Raw genomic sequence first — 21,214 nt, 5'->3', positions numbered from 1 at the left:
TCCAGAAAGTTTATGATCCAGGTACCCTGAGCAATATGGTAGTCCAGGTGAGTGCCCCACTCCATAAGGGAGGCATCTGTCAGGATGGTGGCCTTTGGTATGAGAGGGCTGAAACAAGTCCCCACCATGACTTTGCTTGGGTTGGACCACCAAGCGAGGGAGGTGAGAACTCTGGTGAGAACAGTCATGGTGGGAGACAATGCGATTCCTGTTTGGTCAGCAGGTGCAGTGTAGCCAAGTTTGAAGGCACCATAAGTAAAGTCTGGTGAACAATGTTAACGTAGGTGCATGTGACCTAACAGAGAAACACTGGCACACCACAGTTTGTGGCTGATGCAAGGGATCAAGCTGCACATCACATAAAATCTGTCTGTGCAGAGAAAGGATCTCACAGAGGCTGAGTGCTGCCATTCTCCTACAAATGTTATTGTCTTAGTGGGTGACAAAACGGACTTCCCTGCATTTATGCAACATCTAAGGTATCAAGAAGGTACCAAAAAGAACCTGCTGCTGCTATGACTTCCTAATGAGATTGGCCTACCAGGAGCCAGTCATCCAGGTATGAAAAAACATCTGGTTTGCTACTACAGTGAGAACTTTTCGTGCACCCTAGATATGTAACGAGACCAAAGGGGAGGCTGTGAAACTGGAAGTGCTCTTGGCCAACCATGAGTAAAAGAATAAAAATAAGCTATAAGCAGTTTAAAAAGTTGGTTTCGCATACACAGTGTACCGGTTTCAGAGTAGCAGCCGTGTTAGTCTGTATCGGCAAAAAGAAAAGGAGTACTTGTGGCACCTTAGAGACTAACAAATTTATTTGAGCATAAGCTTTCGTGAGCTACAGCTCACTTCATGCATCCGATGAAGTGAGCTGTAGCTCACAAAAGCTCATGCTCATATAAATTTGTTAGTCTCTAAGGTGCCACAAGTACTCCTTTTCTATACACGGTGTAGTAATTTTTGTTAATACTGAGAGCTACAATTCTATTTAAAAAAGGGACAACTTAAAATCACATTTCTCTCATTTTTTTCCCAAACCTACTATTTTTATAAGTTAAACTACAATTACTGTAGCTCAAATTAGAGGAGACAAGGGTTTTTTTTTTTCCAGTTTGCTTACTCAGTGCATTTGAAAGCACAGTGTATAGTCAGTTCTACAATAGTACAGGAGCAATTGTATAGTTGCAACTGCTTGACCATAGATAAGGATTGCAACTGAGTTTCCATTTTTAATTCTGATTTTGGTTTCACTCTGAAATTAATGAAAAGAGTATATTAGTCTTTATATGGGTAAGGTTACAGCTAGGTGCAGAGTAGCATACCTTTTCTATCAAATTTGAAGCATATTGGAAAAGAGACCACGCTCTAAAACCAAAGATGTTCAACAGAATTCAATAAGTGTAATATGTTTTTGCCACTTCATAGATCACACCACCGCTGTAAAACTCTACTTCACTGGACTCCTCTTATTAAGATCTATGGCACAGTGTCAAAGGTTACTTAATTAAAGTTAAGTCTTATTGAGGAAAATAGAAAGGAGCATAAACTCTGGCAAGTGAAGTGTAAAAATATAATGAGGAAGGCCAAAAAAGAATTTGAAGAACAGCTAGCCAAAGACTCAAAAAGTAACAGCAAAATTATTTTTTAAGTACATCAGAAGCAGGAAGCCTGCTAGGGCCATTGGAAATCAAGATGCCAAAGGGGGATAAGGTCACTGTGGAGAAACTAAATGAATTCTTTGCATTGGTCTTCATGGCTGAGGATGTGAGGGAGATTCCTCAACCTAATCCATTCTTTTTAGGTGACAAATCTGAGGAACTCTCTCAGATTGAGGTATCATTAGAGGAGGTTTTGGAACAAACTGATAAATTTAATAGTAATAAGCTATCAGGACCAGATGGTATTCACCCAAGAGTTCTGAAGGAAATCAACTATGAAATTGCAGAACTACTAACTGTGGTATGTAACTTATCTTTTAAATCAGTTTCTGCACCAGGTGACTGGAGGATAGCTAGTGTGATGCCAATTTCTTAAAAAGGCTCCAAAGGCGATCCTGGCAATTACAGGCCTGTAAGCCTAAATTTCAGTACTGGGCAAATTGGTTGAAACTATAGTAAAGAACAGAATTGTCAGACACATAGATGAACACGATTTGTTGGGGAAGAGTCAACATGGTTTTTGGAAAAGGGAAATCATGCTTCACCAATCTATTAGAATTCTTTAAGGGGGTCAACAAGCATGTGGACAAAGGTGAGCCAATGGATACAGTGTACTTCGATTTTCAGAAAGCCTTTGACAAGGCCCCTCGCCAAAGGCTCTTAAGCAAAGTAAGCAGTCATAGGATAAGAAGGAAGGTCCTCTGATGGATCAGTAACTGGTTAAAAGATAGGAAACAAAGGGTAGGAATAAATGGTCAGTTTTCAGACTGCAGTGAGGTAAATAGCGGTGTCTCCCTAAGGATATTTTACCAATGGGAGCTGTGGGAAGCCCATTTGCCAAACTGCCAGTGGCGAACTGCGGCCACTGGGAACTGCGGGTGGCCATGCCAATGTAAACAAACTGTTTTGCAGCCCGCCAGCTGATTACCCTGATGGGCCGCAGGTGCCCGCCACTGGTGTAGACGCTGCATTTGGTTATGTCACGTACATGGCCTCCAAGTGATGTCCCATAATGTCCATCCTGACTGGTATGGTCAGCATTCTGCTGCCCTGAATCCAGCTACACAGGCTTCTGCCTCTCCCACTTTAAAGGCCCAGGAATTTTTGAAATTCCCATTTCCTGTTTACTTGGCATGGAGAGCTCACATCTGATCTTACCAGCTGATCATGGCAACTCCAAGCAGCAAATGCTCCCCCGCTTGGAGAATGCCTGAGTTGTTGAATTTGCTGGCGCTGTGGGGAGAGGAGGCTGTACCATCCCAGCTCCGCTCCAGTTGCAGGGACTTCAAAACCTACAGTCAGATATCTTGTGACACGTTAGGTAAGGACTATGAATAGGACGCACATCAGTGCCGTGCAAAGATGAAGGAGCTGAGGCATGCATACCAGAAGGCAAGGGAAACAAACATTGCTTTGGAGCTGTGCCGAAGATCTGCCACTTCTATAAGGAGCTGGATGCAGTCTTCGGCGGCAACTCCACCTCTATCACCAAGAGCCTCATGGATACATCAGCAGGGCTGGAGACAGTGGACTCAACTCCAAGGATGAAGTCATGGACGAGGAGGTCAAGTTGGAGGATGATACAGAGCACATGGGAGGGTCGTCCAGTAGCACGATAAGTCAGGACCTGCTTTCCACTCTGGAGGGGTCTAGCTAGTCCCAGCAGTCCATCTTTGGTATGCATGATGCAGGAGAGGGGAGCTCTGGTAAGTGATATTTTTGAGTTGTTGCTGCTCGGTTATATGAGGTAGAGCTGTCCTTTGCTTTGTATATTCTAGAAGTGGGTGAAGGGATAGAAATGTAGAAGACTAGCTGTGTTTGCCTGTGCTTCACATTCCCTTGTGCGGCTATGCAGTGTGACGGAACAGTGTTAATGCACACCAAGATTTCACAGGAATCCTCCAGAGAGATCTTGAGGAAACACTCCTGGAGGTATTTGCCAATCCTCTGCTGAAGGTTTCTTGTCAGAGCTACTTTGTTCCTTCCCGCATTGTAGGAAACTTTCCCACCACAATCAGCAATCACTTATGCAGGGATCAAAGCAGCACACTGGCAAGCAGCATAGGGACCCAGTCTGAAGCTGCACGCATGCAAGAGATGCACCTTTAAATCTTTGCTTACCTTCAAGAGTGAGATATCAGCTTCAATGACCTCCACCTGTGGAAAATGGTGGCAGAATTTACAATATTGTCTCTAGTCGCCTGCAGTGATCCCCTTAAAAAAACCCACAGAGACCCTTTGCCCTACGTTGAACATCCCCCAGCCCTGGGCCGAACTCACCATGTTTAGGGCATTCGCCAAGCTGTGTACTTGCCAAGGGACCATGAGAAACTGGTTACTATTTAAAAAAGGTGCATTTTACATTTTATAATGATTCAATGCTGCGCATACACTAACAATCATGCTTCTGTTTATTGTTTCTTGTGCTTCTGAAGATGTGGCCTTCAGAGGAACTGCCTACACACTGGCAGAGTGCCTCTGCCGGATAAGGAAGCAACCAAGGAGGAGAACGGAGAACATGTTTTGAGAGGTACTTCAACCCTCAGAGGCCGAAAAACAAGAACACAGGTCATGGAGAGAGACTTTAAAAGAAAAGTATAAAATAGACAGGTAGGACAGAAAGGAGAGTCAGGAACGAATTTTAATGGGCCAGGAGCAGATGATAAAAGTGCTGGAGGAGCAAATAGAGATGCTGAAATCTCTAATCACGCTGCAGGCAGAATTAATGCGTGCTCAGCCCTCTTGTAGCCGATACAGAACTGCTTTTCATGCCCTTCCCAAACATTCCTTGCAAATTGCTGGTACCCCATTCACTCCATCCCTTTGGACAGGTTCCAAAACGATAGCTGGAGTTACACACAGCTATAAGAGCCTACACTGCCCTTCATTGTTCTCTCTCTTCCCACCAAGCCTTGTGTGTTTTTAATTGGAATTTAATAAAAACATACTTTCTGAAAGATAACCAATCTTTATTTGTGTTCTACACACTGTGGTTGCTGCTGGAATTAATACACAGTGGGAATTTGATCATTTGCTGAGTTCAAATCATGATCAGGAACCATCAACATTTTCATGCAAGGTGGCAAGTTAACAAAGCATGACAAAATGCTTTATGGAAAGACACATTACTGGAGCTCATTGTCAAAATGGTGCCTCAAAGCCTCCTTGATTTAAATAGCCCCCCATTGTGCCCCTCTAATAGCCCTGCTATCTGGCTGCTCAAAATCAGTTTCTCAAAATCAGCAGCAAGGTGATCTGCCTCAGTGCTCCATCCCTGGGAAAAACTTTTCACCATTAGCCTCACAAGTATTATAGAGTATGCAACAGGCTGCTATGACTATGGGAATGTTTTCCTCATTTAGGTATAACCTGTCATAAAGGCAGCTCCAGCATGCTTTTAATCTGCCAAAGGCACATTCCATGGTCATTCTGTACCTGCTCAGCCTATTGTTGAAGCGCTCATTGCTGCTGTCTAGGTTTCTCGTGTAAGGCTTCATGAGCCATGGGAATAAGAGATATACTGGGTGTTCCAGGATCATTATGGGCATTTCAACATCCCGCACTGGAATCTTTTGGTTTGGAAAGAAAGTCCCTGCTTGTAGCTTTCTGTACAGTGTTCCTGAAGATGCACCTTTCCGCATGCATTGATGTCAGTGAAATACCATAGAGAACTACCCCTTTCTATTGATGTACTCTGTCGCAAAATGGTCCAGGGCCAAAATTTGAATCTGCATTCCATCTATCGCCCCTCTTCAGTTAGGGAATTCCGTTGCCACAAAGTCATCCGGTGTTTCATGGACATTTTCAAGAGTCACAGTCCTTCGTCACTGGATGCGACTAATGGCCCTGCACACCTGCGTTAACACAGCCCCACTGGTCGATTTCCCAACTCCAAGCTGATTCGCAACTGACCTGTAGCAGTCTGCAGTCACCAGCTTCCAAACAGCGATCGCCTTGCACTTCTCCACTGAGAGGGCAAGCTCTCATTTTGGTGTCCTTGCACTGCAGTGCTCAGGTGAGTTCTGTACACACTTCCAGGAAGGTGGCTTTCTGCATCCAAAAGTTATGCAGCCACTTATCATCCCAGACCTGCATAACAATGCGATCCCACCGCTCAGTGCTTGTTTCCCAAGCTCAAAAGTGACAGTCCACCGTGTGCAGTTGCTCAATGAATGTCAAAAATAATCTGGTGTTGTTTCTTTTCATGGCACACAGCAGGTCAAACAACTCTGATTCCTGTTCATATTGGAAGCATGACCATCCGCAATGTGTTCATAACAGCTACCACAACAATAGAAAGAAGTGTGGTATCCATCCTTTCAGGCAGAAACGCATAGTAAACAGGGGCTGTTAAAAATGCAGTGAAACGCAATTGGAAGCCCCTGGAATGATGGGACAGAAAAAACTGCATCATGGGATGTTAAGCCCACACCCATGATACACTGTGATCCATTCCACCTTCCCACTATTCCTAGCTGCAGAAGGTGGCAAATAGCACAGTGGGATAGCTATCCACAGTGCGTTGCTCTCTCTGTCAATGCTAGAGCTCCAACTGTGGACTCACTCTGCCAACAGAAGGAGAGTTGTGTGAAATGTACAAGCAATGCAATTATACAAGTTTCTGATTGTTGGCGTGACTTGTAGTATAGACAAGGACTGGGCCTCCTCAACTCCTTCTTTCCTAACACCTCCCACCACCACCCTGAACGCTACTGAGCATCTCCTAAGATCTGTAGGAAGGAAGTTTTGCTCCTGCAAGCCTCAGAAGCTCTGCAATGAGGGTAAGGGGTTGAAGAACAGAGTATTTGCAGGGAGGTGACCACGGAGAGGCATTTCCTCTTTTTGTGACTCTCCTGAGGTCCATGGGGGAGGAGGGGAGAAGACTCACTGGACCCTCCCTGTGAATCTTAAAGCACTTGTCTAGATTCCCAACCACACACAAGCCTTAAGAATGCTCATCAGGGCTACTCCCAACCCTTCACAATTTTTAGTAGTCATTTTATTCCCTGACAAGCCTCATTTAGCTCTCTGGGTCCTGACAAAACCTAGTTTGGCCCATCAGGAACTTCCAACAACCCCCATTAGATATTAGGGCTGGGGACTCAAGATGGCATCAAAAAGTCTATATGACATTTTTAACTAACGTTCTTAAAATGTAATGCACATTCAAGAACACGTGTCCACAAACTTAGATTCAGCTTAGTAAAGCTTCCCTCTGTGTAGGCATGTAAAATAGCAACAGGGGAGAGATGTTTTGAGAACTATGCATATATTACTGAAGCCACACGAGTGTGAAAGAGAATATGGTGAAAAGAAAATGATAATGCAATTCTAAGAAGGAAACAGATCAAAACACTCCCTCTAGACCTACATATATACTGATTTCCTGGCCTGCAATACATCCTTCTCCATCTCTGCAGAAGCTACCAAAACAGAAAAGAACCATACACAGTGGTGATCTGCTTCACTACCCTGGAGTGCCTACAGCAGAACTCACCATTATGTGCTGCGACTATCTTAACTGAAATGATCACCCACATCCAGGAGAGCCTGACAGGATGTATGATTCTGGATCCCATAAAAAGACTGCTTTCATTTCATGAATTCAGCCTGTTTATGTTATACGAAATGTTGGACATACTCAGAGAGGCAACTGAAAATGAGGTCCCTGTCCTTCTTAGTTAGTAAAAAAGATCATTAACAAATCTGTTGGCTGACATTGCTAATACTTCATTTGTAGATGTAATCTTCCTTCCTACATCAAAGCCTTACTACAGTTAGAACAACTGTGGAGAAACCTTGGCTAGATGCAACAGACATAGCCAACTACAACCCAGTCTATCACCCGTTTCTGTGCAAGCTTCATATTAAGCTTGCACAAAAATGCCTTCAAACATATGTTTCCACAGCCACTATCATAGACCTCTCATAACCTGGTTTCAGGCCAAAATTCAAAATAGACATAACATTGCCCTAAGATAATAATTTATAGTGTTAAGGCAAATGTCCAGACCCCTGAACCTCTCTGCAACATTAGATATGGTTCTCCACAGGATGCCATATCTTACCTGAGGGAGGAAGAGATCCAGGCAATGCTCATAAATGTTCTGAATCCTTTCTCAAGTGCTGAGATAGCAGTACTGGGAAACAGCATCTATGCCGCCAGGCCCTTCATGCGCCATAGGGATTAACTCTTTCTCTGGTTCTATCCAATATTTACATGCAGCAGTCACAGATCCTGGGTTAACTGCACCCATGACCACCACATGTTTTCCTTTAGGGCCACCCATCTAGGTCTTAGGTTTCCAGCCATCATCTTTTTAGGGACAGAATCCCATGATTCTCTCCACTAGTCCAGGGTCTTAGCTACATACCCCTGCAATTCACTGTGATCGCCTCAGCAGGTCTGACTTCAGTTCAGCACCTGCAGTTCTCTTCTCCCTAGGGCAAACCAGCAACCAAGTAGCTTCCACAAAACAAAGTACTATTTATTCAGAACAAATGCATTTAAGAGAAAACATAATTTAAAAAACGAACAAATAGCTTATATCACACCTACTTTACCAGGTTACCCATCGATCACCTGGAGACCCTGGTAGGTAGGTTCTAAAATACTTCAGGTCCACTTGCAGGTCCTGGTTCTGTTGGTCAAAGTCTTATACCTGTCAGTTCTCAGATGGCATGAGTGACCCTTTCCCCATGTCAGGGTTGCTATTTTGTACAATGTCAAGTTCTTTGCCTTAAATCTTTGAACCAAGTCAGTCCAATCTGTGAAGTTTCACCCCAGGGGGAAACAGTACAAAGCCCTTGCTTCCCACATTGTTTCAGAATTGGAGATTTGCATGAATTCCACACCTCTCCCCCTTACCCCAATTGACTTTAGTTCCTGCAGGAAGTATACCTTATTTTACTGATTTATCCAGGAACACAATCAGTAACCAGCCCATAAAGATACATATAACATTTATAAAGTTGATACTATAGTCTTTGAATAGTCCATGATTCCATAGCATCACATCGGTCACAGCAGCAACTGGGAGAAATGGTGAAACTTCTCAGAGTCAAGCATTAACAATATGCAGAAGACACACAACTGTCATTTGCAACCTACACTGAACAGTCACCAAGTTACCCTAATGTCTGGCTGTGAGTCAGCATCTGGATGAGACAGGGCTGGCTAAAGTTGAATACCAGAAAGACAGAGGAGTTTGAAGGCAGAGGGAAAACATCTTGAAAGAGCTGGCTTCCATAGATACAGCCCCAAAATGTAAACTCACAGATTGTTGAGACAATCTGCAGTTTGGCAATTCTGTAGACTCCTCATTGATGCTAAGCCATTTTATAGCAGTATCCAAGAAAAATGCTTTCTACTGTTATCTCTAACTGGCTAAGAGACTGTGCCTCATAGCTGCTGCTGATCTGCCCATGACAAACACATACCTTTGTATACTCTCAGGATTACAAGTTAGTTTATATGGGTTTGAAAAAACAACAAACTTGAAAAAACTGAAGATGATGCAGAATGCAGCAGTACACCTCATTACTGACAGCATATTACTCCATTACTCTGTTCTTTTCACGGACTCTCCATAGAACACTTTGTTAAATTTAAGTTCTCAATCCTTATTTTCAAAGCACTAAATGGTCTGGGCCCAGCATACCTAAAAAACCACTTTATCCTTTGGAACCATGACTGTCCTCAATAGCCCCACTCCTTAGGAACAATGCAATTGTCCACCATAAAGGGTGAAATGCATCTATACAGGAGACAGGGATTTTTGGGGGCCTGGCCCCAGACTACAGAACTTTCTCCTACGGAAACCAAGTACCATCACAAATCCCACAACACTCCAGCCCAAATGAAAGTACATTTTTACATTGTCTTACCCAAGAACAGAACATATAACATTTGCTTATTTGAAAAATAAAATGAGCATGTACATAACTGTATAGAACTTCCCACAACATTTTCCATTGTGAAATAGGAGGAAATGGAGTGGAACTACATTTGATAGATTTTAGTTTCCTTATTTAACTTCCTAATTCTGGAAGGTGCTCAGATGTCATGGTGATAGGAGTGATCCAACTACCTGAACAGAACAGTATCTGAAACTATTTTTTAAACTATAATTTAACATTTGCTAGATTTCAAGTCAGTGTTGTCTCTTTAATATCCTATTTGTTATATATAGCTATTATTTATGCAGGGAAGTTTGAATGCAGAAGCTGATATTTTGAAGTCTTCATACTTTTTGAAGGTTTTATCAGCTCCTCTAGCATAACAACCCTAGATTTTTCCTAGTGTTTTTTAAACCTTTTAAAATAAGAAAGGACAATTAACATATTTTTTGCTTTTGTTATTGCAACATTAAAATGTATTTCATTTTCAAAAATCAGTACATGTACAAATTAAAAGTTGATCACAAAGCATTATCTCTACAATGCAATTGCCAACTACAATACATTGTACAATTTTTTTCTGAAATCTTAGACCTAAGGTTGACCCTAGAAACTGATGCACTAGTGCCGAGTCCCACTGAAATCAATAGGACTCCACATGATTAGAAGAATCCATGCCAGTATATTTGAGAACTGTTGTTTTGGATGCTTAGGGTAACATTTTTATTCTTATATACGTGCACTAACTTCCTTGTCATAATGATCCAGTATGTCTTACACTTTTTACACACAACACTTTCTCTATAAGTCATTAATAATTTTGTCATCATATATGCATGATATATTCTGGCAATATAGTTTTCCGCTCTGGAGACAGATAAAGTTCCCGATAGTAACTTATATAATGTATCTCTGGGGATGTCTAAGAAATACAGCTCACTAAGTGCAATTTAATATATTTTTAAAATAACATGTACATACAATTCATGTCTTTTTCATGTGACCTAGCCTTAAAATCTTGTCAAAGCTTAAAATATTTCAAGTATCACATGTATTTCTTATAATTAAATAGTGCTATAACATTTTTATGTGAAAATGTATTGTATACAGAATTTATAACTGCACAGTTTTCAAATTATCAATATATTTCTCACTTTACAAATACAAGTACATTTAAAAAACCTTAGTTCTGCCATAAACTGATATAATGTGTTTATTTCCAGATGCTACTATTCAACAGTATTATACAGAATCATAGAAATATAGGACTGGAAGGGACCTTGATAGGCCATCTAGTCCAATTCCCTTCGCTAAGCCAGGACTAATTATTACCCCTAGACCATCCCTGACAGGTGTTTGTCTATCATGTTCTTAAAAACCTCCAATAAGGGAGATTCCACAACCACCCTAAATAATTTGTTTCAGTGCTTAACTGCTCTTACAGTTAGAAAGTTTTTCCTAATGTCTAACCTAAATCTCCCTTGCTGCAATTTAAGCCTATTACTACTTGTCCTGCCCTCAGTGGATGAGGAGAACAATTTATCACTTTATTTTTTATAATCTTCTACATACTTAAAGACTGTTATCCTTTTGGCCCCCTCAGTCTTCTCGTCTCCAGACTAAACAAACCCAATTTTTTCAACCTTTCCTCAACCATATTTTTGTTGCTCTTCTGTGGACTTTCTCCAGTTTGTTGACACAGTTGGTCACTTGAGGACAGGGCAGTAGAGTTCAAACTGATGACCAGAGAGGCAAGAATAGGCATTGTGGGACACCTCCCGGAAGCCAATTGCAGCACTGTAATCAACCAGGGTGTCTACACTGGCACTGTGGCACTGTGGGACTGTAGCCTGGGTGCAGAAAGAAGTACGCCTCTTGTCGGGGTGGTTTTTTTACAGCACTGCAAAGCAGGAGGGGCGATAGATGGCACGCATATTCCAATTCTGGCACCAGACCACCTAGCCACTGAGTACATTAATCGGAAGGGGTATTCATCAAGGGAAGGTCATGCCTGACTAATCTAATCGCCTTCTATGATGAGATTACTGGTTCTGTGGATGAAGGGAAAGCAGTGGATGTATTATTTCTTGACTTTAGCAAAGCTTTTGACACAGTCTCCCACAGTATTCTTGTCAGCAAGTTAAAGAAGTATGGGCTGGATGAATGCACTATAAGGTGGGTACAAAGTTGGCTAGATTGTTGGGCTCAACGGGTAGTGATCAATGGCTCCATGTCTAGTTGGCAGCCGGTGTCAAGTGGAGTGCCCCAGGGGTTGGTCCTGGGGCCGGTTTTGTTCAATATCTTCATAAATGATCTGGAGGATGGTGTGGATTGCACTCTCAGCAAATTTGCGGATGATACTAAACTGGGAGGAGTGGTAGATACGCTGGAGGGCAGGGATAGGATACAGAAAGACCTAGACAAATTGGAGGATTGGGCCAAAAGAAATCTGATGAGGGTCAATAAGGATAAGTGCAGGGTCCTGCACTTAGGACGGAAGAATTCAATGCACAGCTACAGACTAGGGACCGAATGGCTAGGCAGGAGTTCTGCGGAAAAGGACCTAGGGGTGACAGTGGACGAGAAGCTGGATATGAGTCAGCAGTGTGCCCTTGTTGCCAAGAAGGCCAATGGCATTTTGGGATGTATAAGTAGGGGCATAGCGAGCAGATCGAGGGATGTGATCGTCCCCCTCTAGTTGACATTGGGGAGGCCTCATCTGGAGTACTGTGTCCAGTTTTGGGCCCCACACTTCAAGAAGGATGTGGATAAATTGGAGAGAGTCCAACGAAGGGCAACAAAAATGATTAGGGGTCTGGAACACATAAGTTATGAGGAGAGGCTGAGGGAACTGGGATTGTTTAGTCTGCAGAAGAGAAGAATGAGGGGGGATTTGATAGCTGCTTTCAACTACCTGAGAGGTGGTTCCAAAGAGGATGGTTCTAAACTATTCTTAGTGGTAGAAGAGGACAGGACAAGAAGTAATGGTCTCAAGTTGCAGTGGGGGAGGTTTAGGTTGGATATTAGGAAAAACTTTTTCACTAGGAAGGTGGTGAAACACTGGAATGCGTTACCTAGGGAGGTGGTAGAATCTCCTTCCTTAGAAGTTTTTAAGGTCAGGCTTGACAAACCCCTGGCTGGGACGATTTAATTGGGGATTGGTCCTGCTCTGAGCAGGGGGTTGGACTGGATGACCTCCTGAGGTCCCTTCCAACCCTGATATTCTATGATTCTATGATTTCTCTATGGTTCTCCAGGTGCTTGTGGATCACCATGGGCATTTCACAGACATTAATGCAGGCTGGTCCAGAAAGGTGCATGACGCATGCATCTTCCGAAACACAGGCCTGTTCAGAAAGCTGCAAGCAGAGACTTTCTTCCCAAACCAGAAGACCACCGTGGGGCATTCAAAATGTCCATTGTGATCCTGGGAGACCCTGCCTACCCTTTAATGCCATGGCTTATGAAGCCATACATGGGGAAGCTTGACAGCAGCAAGGAGCTGTTCAACAACAGGCTGAGCAAGTGCAGAATGACTGTTGAGTGTGCTTTTGGCCATTTAAAGGCTCGCTGGCACTGCCTATATGGGAGGCTGGACCTGGCCGATGACAATATTCCTATGCTTATAGCCGCATGCTGTATGCTCCATAATATTTATGAAGGGAAGGGTGAAAGCTTCACTCAGGGCTGGACCACTGAGGCTCAGCGACTGGAGGCTGAATTTGAACAACAAGAGACCAGGGCTATTAGAGGGGCACAGCGCGGGGCCATAAGGATCAGGTAGATCTTGAGGCAGCAATTTGAAGCTGAAAGCCACTAATATTTGTTACTATGCTCAGGAGTACAGTGCTTGTAATGTTAGGAGGTGATTGTGATTGGTGCAGATGATGCACTGTGAAGGTTTAAGAAAATTGCCTGTTGCTTTGCAGGGCTCTGTTTGCTTTCAATTAATGGAATAAAGATTTCTTTCAAACCAAAACAATTATTTTATTAAAAAACAACAACTGGAGGAGAGAGACAGAAAAAAAAAACACATCAGCACTGTGGGAGATGTGGGAAGGGAGGGTCCCAGTAGAAGGTGGGGTCCTGGGACAGTTAAAGGTTTGTGTATGTCCAGGTATCATATGCAACCTTGTCTTTTGGAGTACGGTACAGCGGGTACTGTACTTCAGCGGGGTAAACTGCAGAGGGATGGGTGTTGAGCGCAGTGGGTACTGGAAGTCCGCACAGCTGGACTGTGACAGGGCAGGAGTGGAATGCAGTGGGTACAGAATGGAGCCAGGAGGTTGATAAGAGTGTGTTGGCAGTGTCTGGGGGGCGCATGGGAAAGAGTTTTGCGACAGCAGCTGCAGGGGAACTTGGGCGCGGAGCTGCTCGGTTTGCAGTGCTAGTAGCGTGTCCACTTGGTGCTTCATAACGTTTAAGAGCTGCTCTGTGGCTTTGTTCTGGGGGACCGCCTTTTCCTTTTGGTTCCTCTTCTCGCTGTCCTGCCACTCCTTCAGTTCTTGGTTTTAGGCCATGGAGTGCATCATGACATCACGCTTGGAGCAATGCTGAGCTGCTGGACCTCATCAACATTTGGGGAGAGGAGGCTGTCCAGTCCCAGCTGCACTCCCGCCATAGGAATTATGATACCTATGGACAGATTTCACTATGCATGACAGAAAGGGGCCATGACAGAGACACACTGCAGTGCAGGGTCAAAGCGAAGGAGCAACGGAACACCTACCACAAGGCAAACTGGGGAACGCCTGGTGCGTGGAGGAGGCATTGTCACCTGGAAAGATGCGCTGAGACCACTGTATGTGTCACTCAGCAAACAGGAAGGGGACTTTCAAAATTCCCAAGGAATTTAAGGGGTGGGGCTCACAGTTGGTCACTTGAGGACAGGGCAGTAGAGTTCAAACTGATGACCAGAGAGGCAAGAATAGGCATTGTGGGACACCACCCGGAAGCCAATTGCAGCACTGTAATCAACCAGGGTGTCTACACTGGCACTGTGGCACTGTAGCCTGGGTGCAGAAAGAAGTACGCCTCTTGTCGGGGTGGTTTTTTTACAGCACTGCAAAGCATGAGTGGCTTGGCAGTGTGTACATCTCAGGAGTTACACCACAGAAAGCTGCTTTGCTGTGCAGAAACTTGCCAGTGTAAACCAGGCCTAACTAACTTGTTCTACCCTGTTTACGCTGATGTTCACTATGTTAGTTGTAAGATCACTGCTAACATTTTTGGTAAAAACTAAAACAAAAGACGATTTGGCACAGGCCACTACTGCATTTTCTGTTGCTGTCTTCCCATCCTCATTGATTGATGGGCCTACTCTATTCTTTGTCTACCCCTTGCTTCTAATGTATTTGTATAATATAGTTATAATTAGATGTATTGATGAAGCTTACAGATACAATTAGTGAATGGTTAATGTCATAACGCATATGTACAAACAGACAGTTATAGTAACTTGTTCATCGCTAAACTAATTGCCTCTCTTGAGCATTTGGAACTACTTGAAAGACTATATAACAAAACCATATAGCTTGATCTGTTTACTGTCATAAGCCAGGGCTATTCTATTTTTGTTTAGTTTTCTTTGTTAAACCTAAATTAGATTGTACACTCATTACAGCAGGAATTTGTCTTTTTTATCTGCCTTTTAAGTGGCAAGCACATCTATTGCACTATATAAAATATAGTAGTAATGGTTACATTAATAATTAATTTGTTTTAAAAATGTATTAATATAATTTATAAAGTGTCAGATTTGTGCATAGCTCTGTAAAAATCACAGAAGATTATGTAACATGCTCCAAAGAGATCATAATCTGAGACTAATCCTGCAAACATTTTCTCACACAAAGTCCTATTCAAGTCAACTGCTTCAATAGGACTACTCACATAAGTAAGGATTTGCAAGACCATGCACTAACGCAGACTGCCTCATGTGCTATATATATACACACACACACACAGAAATTCTTATTACAGTTGCTAGAGCAGAGCTGAAAGAGGCTCCACATGGCTCCTGCTCCAAGATAAATCCTGGGCGCGGGGGAATGCTGGCTAATCAGCACCCCTCCCCGCAGATGGACAACTGATGCCAGAGACTCCTGGGAAAGGAGGGAGAGGAGCTGCCTGATGTCCCTCAGCAGGTCTCTCCCTCCCTCACTGCTGGGACTGTTCTCTTTCACTGCTGGCCCCATCAAGTTCCTCCACCCCTTGAGCAGGTGGCTGGATATTGCAGCTGAATGCATGGGAAAGTAGAAGCACTGAGGCTGCCCTGCTGGAGGAACTGAGGCAACACTGCTGGGGGAATTCAAAGCATAGTGACACTGGGACTCAGGGACTGTGCAGGTCTCACGGGCAGTGCTCTAAATCAATAAGTCAATTGCAAATTAAGATCCAGATAGACCAGTACACACTACTTGCTTTCTGTTATCATGAAAAGCAGCTATAAATATGGTTTAACCAGCTAGTGGAACCTGGCTGCTTTATGTTGTTTTCATGTCCCGATGAATTCACCCTTAAAAGTTAAATTTTAAAAACATGTTTTAAGATTTATACTATATAACATATCTTCAAATCCATTGGAAATATCACATGGTAGCATTCTCTTTAAACAAGAAACCCAGTATTTGTCTTAATTTTTAAAAAATAAGGAAATTCTCAGAGAAAAAGGATGTTAAAATGGAGTTAGGTTGATAGTATATATCAGTAATTTACAAGTAAAAAAAATATTATAGAGATATTGTAACTACTCCACAATAAAGCATTATAAACTCAGGAAACTCAGACACAGGGTTACACTTGAAAGAAATCTGAATGTGTTGAGATAAGAAATGCACAGGTAAGGCACCCAACACTCTTATGCTGTAGTGCTATGAGGGAGAAAAAAATGAAAAAAAATTCTAATGTCTTTAAAAACCAGTTTAATGTTTATGGTTCCTGATTAAATTGCCTTAATCATTGCTGTTTGGGTATTGCATGGCATCACTATTTTCTGAATATAGGCTTGGGTTACGTATAGGAACTAAAAGTTGCATACTTTTATAAAGTGATACATGTGGACAACAAGCTGAACCCATAAAAGTTCTTTCATGAATAAACTGATATTGATTATTTTAACCATATATGTGTATATATGTGTGAAAAAAAAATCAAGAAAATGTCACATGGCAGTATATCCCATACCTACCTTTGACAGTTCCATTCCAGGTCCACACTGTTTGCAGAGGATACAGTTTCCAGCATGGTCCCTGAACTCTTGCTCTCTGCAATCCCCCGTCTCACAAATTACTTCACTCAACTTAAAAAAAAAAAAAAATCAAATAGTTAAAAAAAATTAGCAATAATGCTTTACAGTTAATCTGGACATTTACGTCTAGGCCAAATAACTGATTTTAAACACTATACAATCGTATAAAATTAATTAAAATAGAATGTATAATTATATCTACTTTAACCCAACACAAATCTTATTACCTAATACTACTTAAAAATGATATTAAAATAATAATTTCTTATTTTAAATTCACTTTGAGAAAAGGTCTTTTCTGTAAGCAAGATGGCTCGGTTAATGCCAACTCCGTGGAAATATCTTTCTAGAATATTGCCAAAATTTTCAAATATTGGAGTGTAACATTGGGCTCCTAAATTCACATTTAGATGCCTAAATAAGTGGCCTGATTTTCAAAAGTGCTCAGCATACAGCAACTCCCACTGACTTCAATAGGACCTGTGGGTGACTAGTACTTTTGGGGGAAAAAAAAAAGTCAGGCGACTTATTCAGGTGTCTAAATATGGTTTTATGTCCTAACTTCAGCACTCATTTTTGAAAATTTTGGCCTATATTTTTATACCTCTAATTTGTTCTAAATTGCAAGAGTGGGTTTCATTTATTTAAACCATCTGTATATCTGGATATTGTAATTAGGGAAAAAGAATAGAATCTGTATATTTAAGTATACATTTTTAAAGAGATTTTCAATGGCATCTAGAGTTTAGGACGAACACTAAAAAAAATTTTTTTTTGAAAATTTGCACTAATATTCACACAATTATTTTCTTGCTTAATACATTAAATACACATAGAGATGCAATTTCTACCTTCCACGATTTCTAAGTACAGCTTATGACCAAACTAGAAACTACAGCTCTGATGCTTCAATCTGCACCACAAGCAGAAACACCATTACACAGTTTCAGTAAAATCAGTGGGACCCTACAGAGGTGCAGGGATCTCCATGAGCAAATCCTACTGCAGCATCAAACTCAGTACATTTACCATTCTGTCTCAAGTGCACACACACTTTTTTGATTAAATGACTAAGGCCCAGTTAATCACTTTCATCAAAAGCACATTCTGGAAGATGATTTTGGTAGTCAGTCTAGTTCCAAGTGGAAGGGCATCCACATCACATTACAGTTGCCATTCAGTTATCTCCCTGTTTGGTAGTTTCAGCAGTAAGGCCAAAGCATGAATCTGCTATGGAGACTGAACTATCTTCATTCCTACAGATTGTCTCTCTGGGTCAGAGTTCAGGCACGCTGAAATGACAGTGGAAGCTTGCATTGCTGCCAATTGTGCTGTTGCTGTTTTCTGCATAAATAGAGTGAGTACTTGACTCCTATGCCTTAAATCTGGCGCCTTGCACTGAGCGGTGATCAATGATGTACTCATGCGTAACCCTGAGGATCCTTGCTCCAACTTCAGAAGTCAATAGACTGACATGTTGCACAAGCACTAAACTGATATATGTTTTATTCTGCCCAATCAAACCATCCTTCATGTGGGCATATTCAGAGAGAGGTGGAGTTTTGGGGGGCAGAGGGGCAGAAAAGTGGGATGGAAAGATGTGTCAAATGCAATTTGACTAGAATAATTTTTAAACTGGAAGAGCCTATAACGAATGGTCATTGACTTAAACTGATATGCTCAAAATACTGCATTCTGTATATTAATAGTTGTATTAAAATATATAAATTACTCCACCTCACTAGTTTATGCAATTATTTTCCAACATTCATGATGAAGAAAAGGAAGTTCTCATTATTTACTTACCAAATACACTAATAATAGTATAAGCATCTTCACTATTTTATCTTGTCTTTGTAATCCTTCAATGCCCATTTCTTAGGGTTAAACCTCTCTCCCTTATGACGAACTAAATCAAAAGAAAAACGGAAAGTATTTAAAATCCCCAAGTTGGACAATGAGTTTACTTTGGATGTACTATTTATGTAAAATTCAGCATTATAGTATACTGTAGTGTGCTGAAATAGATATTTGTCAACATTGCTCAAATGTTTCAGCTAAATAATTCCTAAAAGCCAAAATAATGAATACCTAATTTACAAATTGTGGTTTGTTTGTTTGTTTTTAGAATGAGTGGCTATATAGACAAAAGGCAATATATCATTTCAATTTCTATGCAATTTTTTCCATTCACTTCAATAAATACTCAGAATAGGCACAGAACAATATGATATTGCTGTTCAACTGCAACTGGAGAACATCAAGACTCACTGACAGAACTGTTTTCCAATGCATGAAGCTGACTTAAAGTGTGCTGCATACCTGGAAGATGCCAAGTAAATATAGGAAAATAGACATATAAACCAGTCTATTGCTTCGTGGGGCTGATCCAAAATCCACTGAAGTTAATGCGATTCGTTCAGTTAAATTAGGTTAAATTAGGTTAAATAAATATCCTAATAATAAATTAGGTTAAATATCCTAATAATAAATTAGGTTAAATATCCTGCAAACCTAATTTAAATTAGGTTTACCAGATATTGCTTGTAGATTTTTAGAATCTAAGAAGCATATAGAGGTACACACTGTATTAAATTGACACATTTTTGTTGGCTTAAGTGTAGAAATGTTTTTCTTATTGCAACTGTGAAATATTTTCTATTGACAAAAAATCTACCAGCTTTATAACTCTGTTGCCAAACCCAACATCTTCAAACATTGGGAGTTCCAAAATGTTACAACTCAGAATCAAGTTCCAAAAATCAAGTGTTTTTGAACTGACATCTAACTATCAGACTTTCACAACTCATCTACATGTTTTGCTGTACCAGATGTTGACTGTTCAGTTTATAAATAATGCTACCAATCTCCCAGTTTTTCTCAGCTTTAAAAATGATAAATTATCAAAAGGATATCTGGGTTTAAGCTCTAAATAAATATCACAACTTGCAAAGGAAACTTGTGAACATCTGATTCTTAAACTTCAGGGACACTCAGTCAGGCTTAATAGGTGTAAAAGGTATTCAGATCCTTTCAGCAGAGATGTAGGACTGTGGTTTTAGATCATGCAATTATTTAAGTTACTGTCCCAATTCCTCTAAAACAAAATCCCAGGAGAGATGTCAGCTATTATATGTAAGAAGAATGATCAGTGTACAACACAAGACTTCTGTACCAAGAGTAGAGAGTAAAAAAATTTCATTTCTCTTGCTGAAATGTAGATAAAAATAATCTGAGTGGTTGAGGTACATGAATAACTGACTCACCTGAAAGCAAGTCTTGAAAGCGACATAACTGTGCCAGCTACACGTTTCTGTCTCAAACTTGAAAGTGCTGCTTAAAAAGTAGACATTGCAGCGTTTAATAATAGATTGCCATTAGGCAATTTTGTTCTCTCTTGGTATCAAGTTGGCATTACGTTGATGTCAGCTGGACACTAGCCAATTATTCTATGTATTCAAAGTAACAAGTAGCTAATGGATGTTTCTCCAAGTCTTGAGTGAGTGCCCTCAAATATTAGTTCAACAGATTTAGAGATTTTCCCTATCTCCCATAAACACCACTACTACTTAGAAATCTACCTCATTGGATTTTTTTATTTATGAAAATAAGGACATTCGAAAATGATGGCGCATGTTACTGATGTCAAAAAGTAATTCCATGTACAAATGCACAGTGATATATTAACCCAAACTATATTAGGAAATGTGAACAAAGGTCATACATTGCACTCGATTTGTAAAAGAACTCCCACATATAGTAAATATTAATGAACACAGTTTTATGGCCATATATAGCCCATTATATATGCACGTGCCTCCTCATATGTGGTGAGTGTGAGATCATAAAATAAATTAAAGAGCCATGTAATAAATTTAACATGCACATTAGACTGTCTCACCTGCCCTCTGTTCAATAATCCCTTGTCTTTCAGAATCTATTTTAACATTCAGCTCTTAATCTTTCACAGAAATATCTCTTTCCTTCTCCTCCTAAATGTAGAATTTTACCAGCAAAGACACACCAGCCTGCGACTCAGGATTGGCGAGATTAAGTTCTGACCCAGAACAGGTTTTCAATAAGTGTCATGATTTTTAAACTGCTACCCCCTGGCTTGGGATGCCTGGTAAAGGGGATTTTAGATCATAGGAATGGGAAGAGTCCAAACTTCCCAGTGGGCTCATCATTCACAGATTTGCCAAATGTCACACACTTCACTTGACACTCATACATACAAGCTATTCCTCATGCATTCCCATGGCCCAGAGTGAATGCATACATTCTGCTGCTGGGCTTTGGGCAAGAAGTTTGGGCTGCAGTTTATCCTGCCTGCCACCACAGACCACTATGACACCTGCTCAGAAGGCAGCTTTTCTGTCTCCACTTCTGACTACTCTCTATGCCAGTT

The 21,214-nt window shown here is 41.2% G+C and overlaps 1 protein-coding gene across 8 annotated transcripts in view; it reads right to left on the bottom strand.

Moving 5' to 3' along the window:
• TNFRSF19 (TNF receptor superfamily member 19) overlaps window positions 1-21,214 on the bottom strand; it is a 123,954-nt gene that overhangs the window by 89,521 nt on the left and 13,219 nt on the right. For all 8 annotated transcript variants that reach the window (XM_073340005.1, XM_073340029.1, XM_073339997.1 and 5 more), the window contains 2 exons: window positions 18,613-18,715; window positions 16,747-16,857 (listed from right to left, as the gene is read on the bottom strand). In XM_073340005.1, coding sequence (XP_073196106.1) covers window positions 16,747-16,857; window positions 18,613-18,681 — 180 coding nt within the window. In that variant the 5' untranslated portion in view covers window positions 18,682-18,715. The remainder of the gene's footprint in view (window positions 1-16,746; window positions 16,858-18,612; window positions 18,716-21,214) is intronic.

The sequence above is a fragment of the Lepidochelys kempii genome, chromosome 1, assembly GCF_965140265.1.
Source record: "Lepidochelys kempii isolate rLepKem1 chromosome 1, rLepKem1.hap2, whole genome shotgun sequence".
NCBI lineage: Eukaryota > Metazoa > Chordata > Testudines > Cheloniidae > Lepidochelys > Lepidochelys kempii.
Note: the sequence above shows the minus strand (reverse complement) of the source record. Positions and strands in the feature narration are given on the sequence as shown.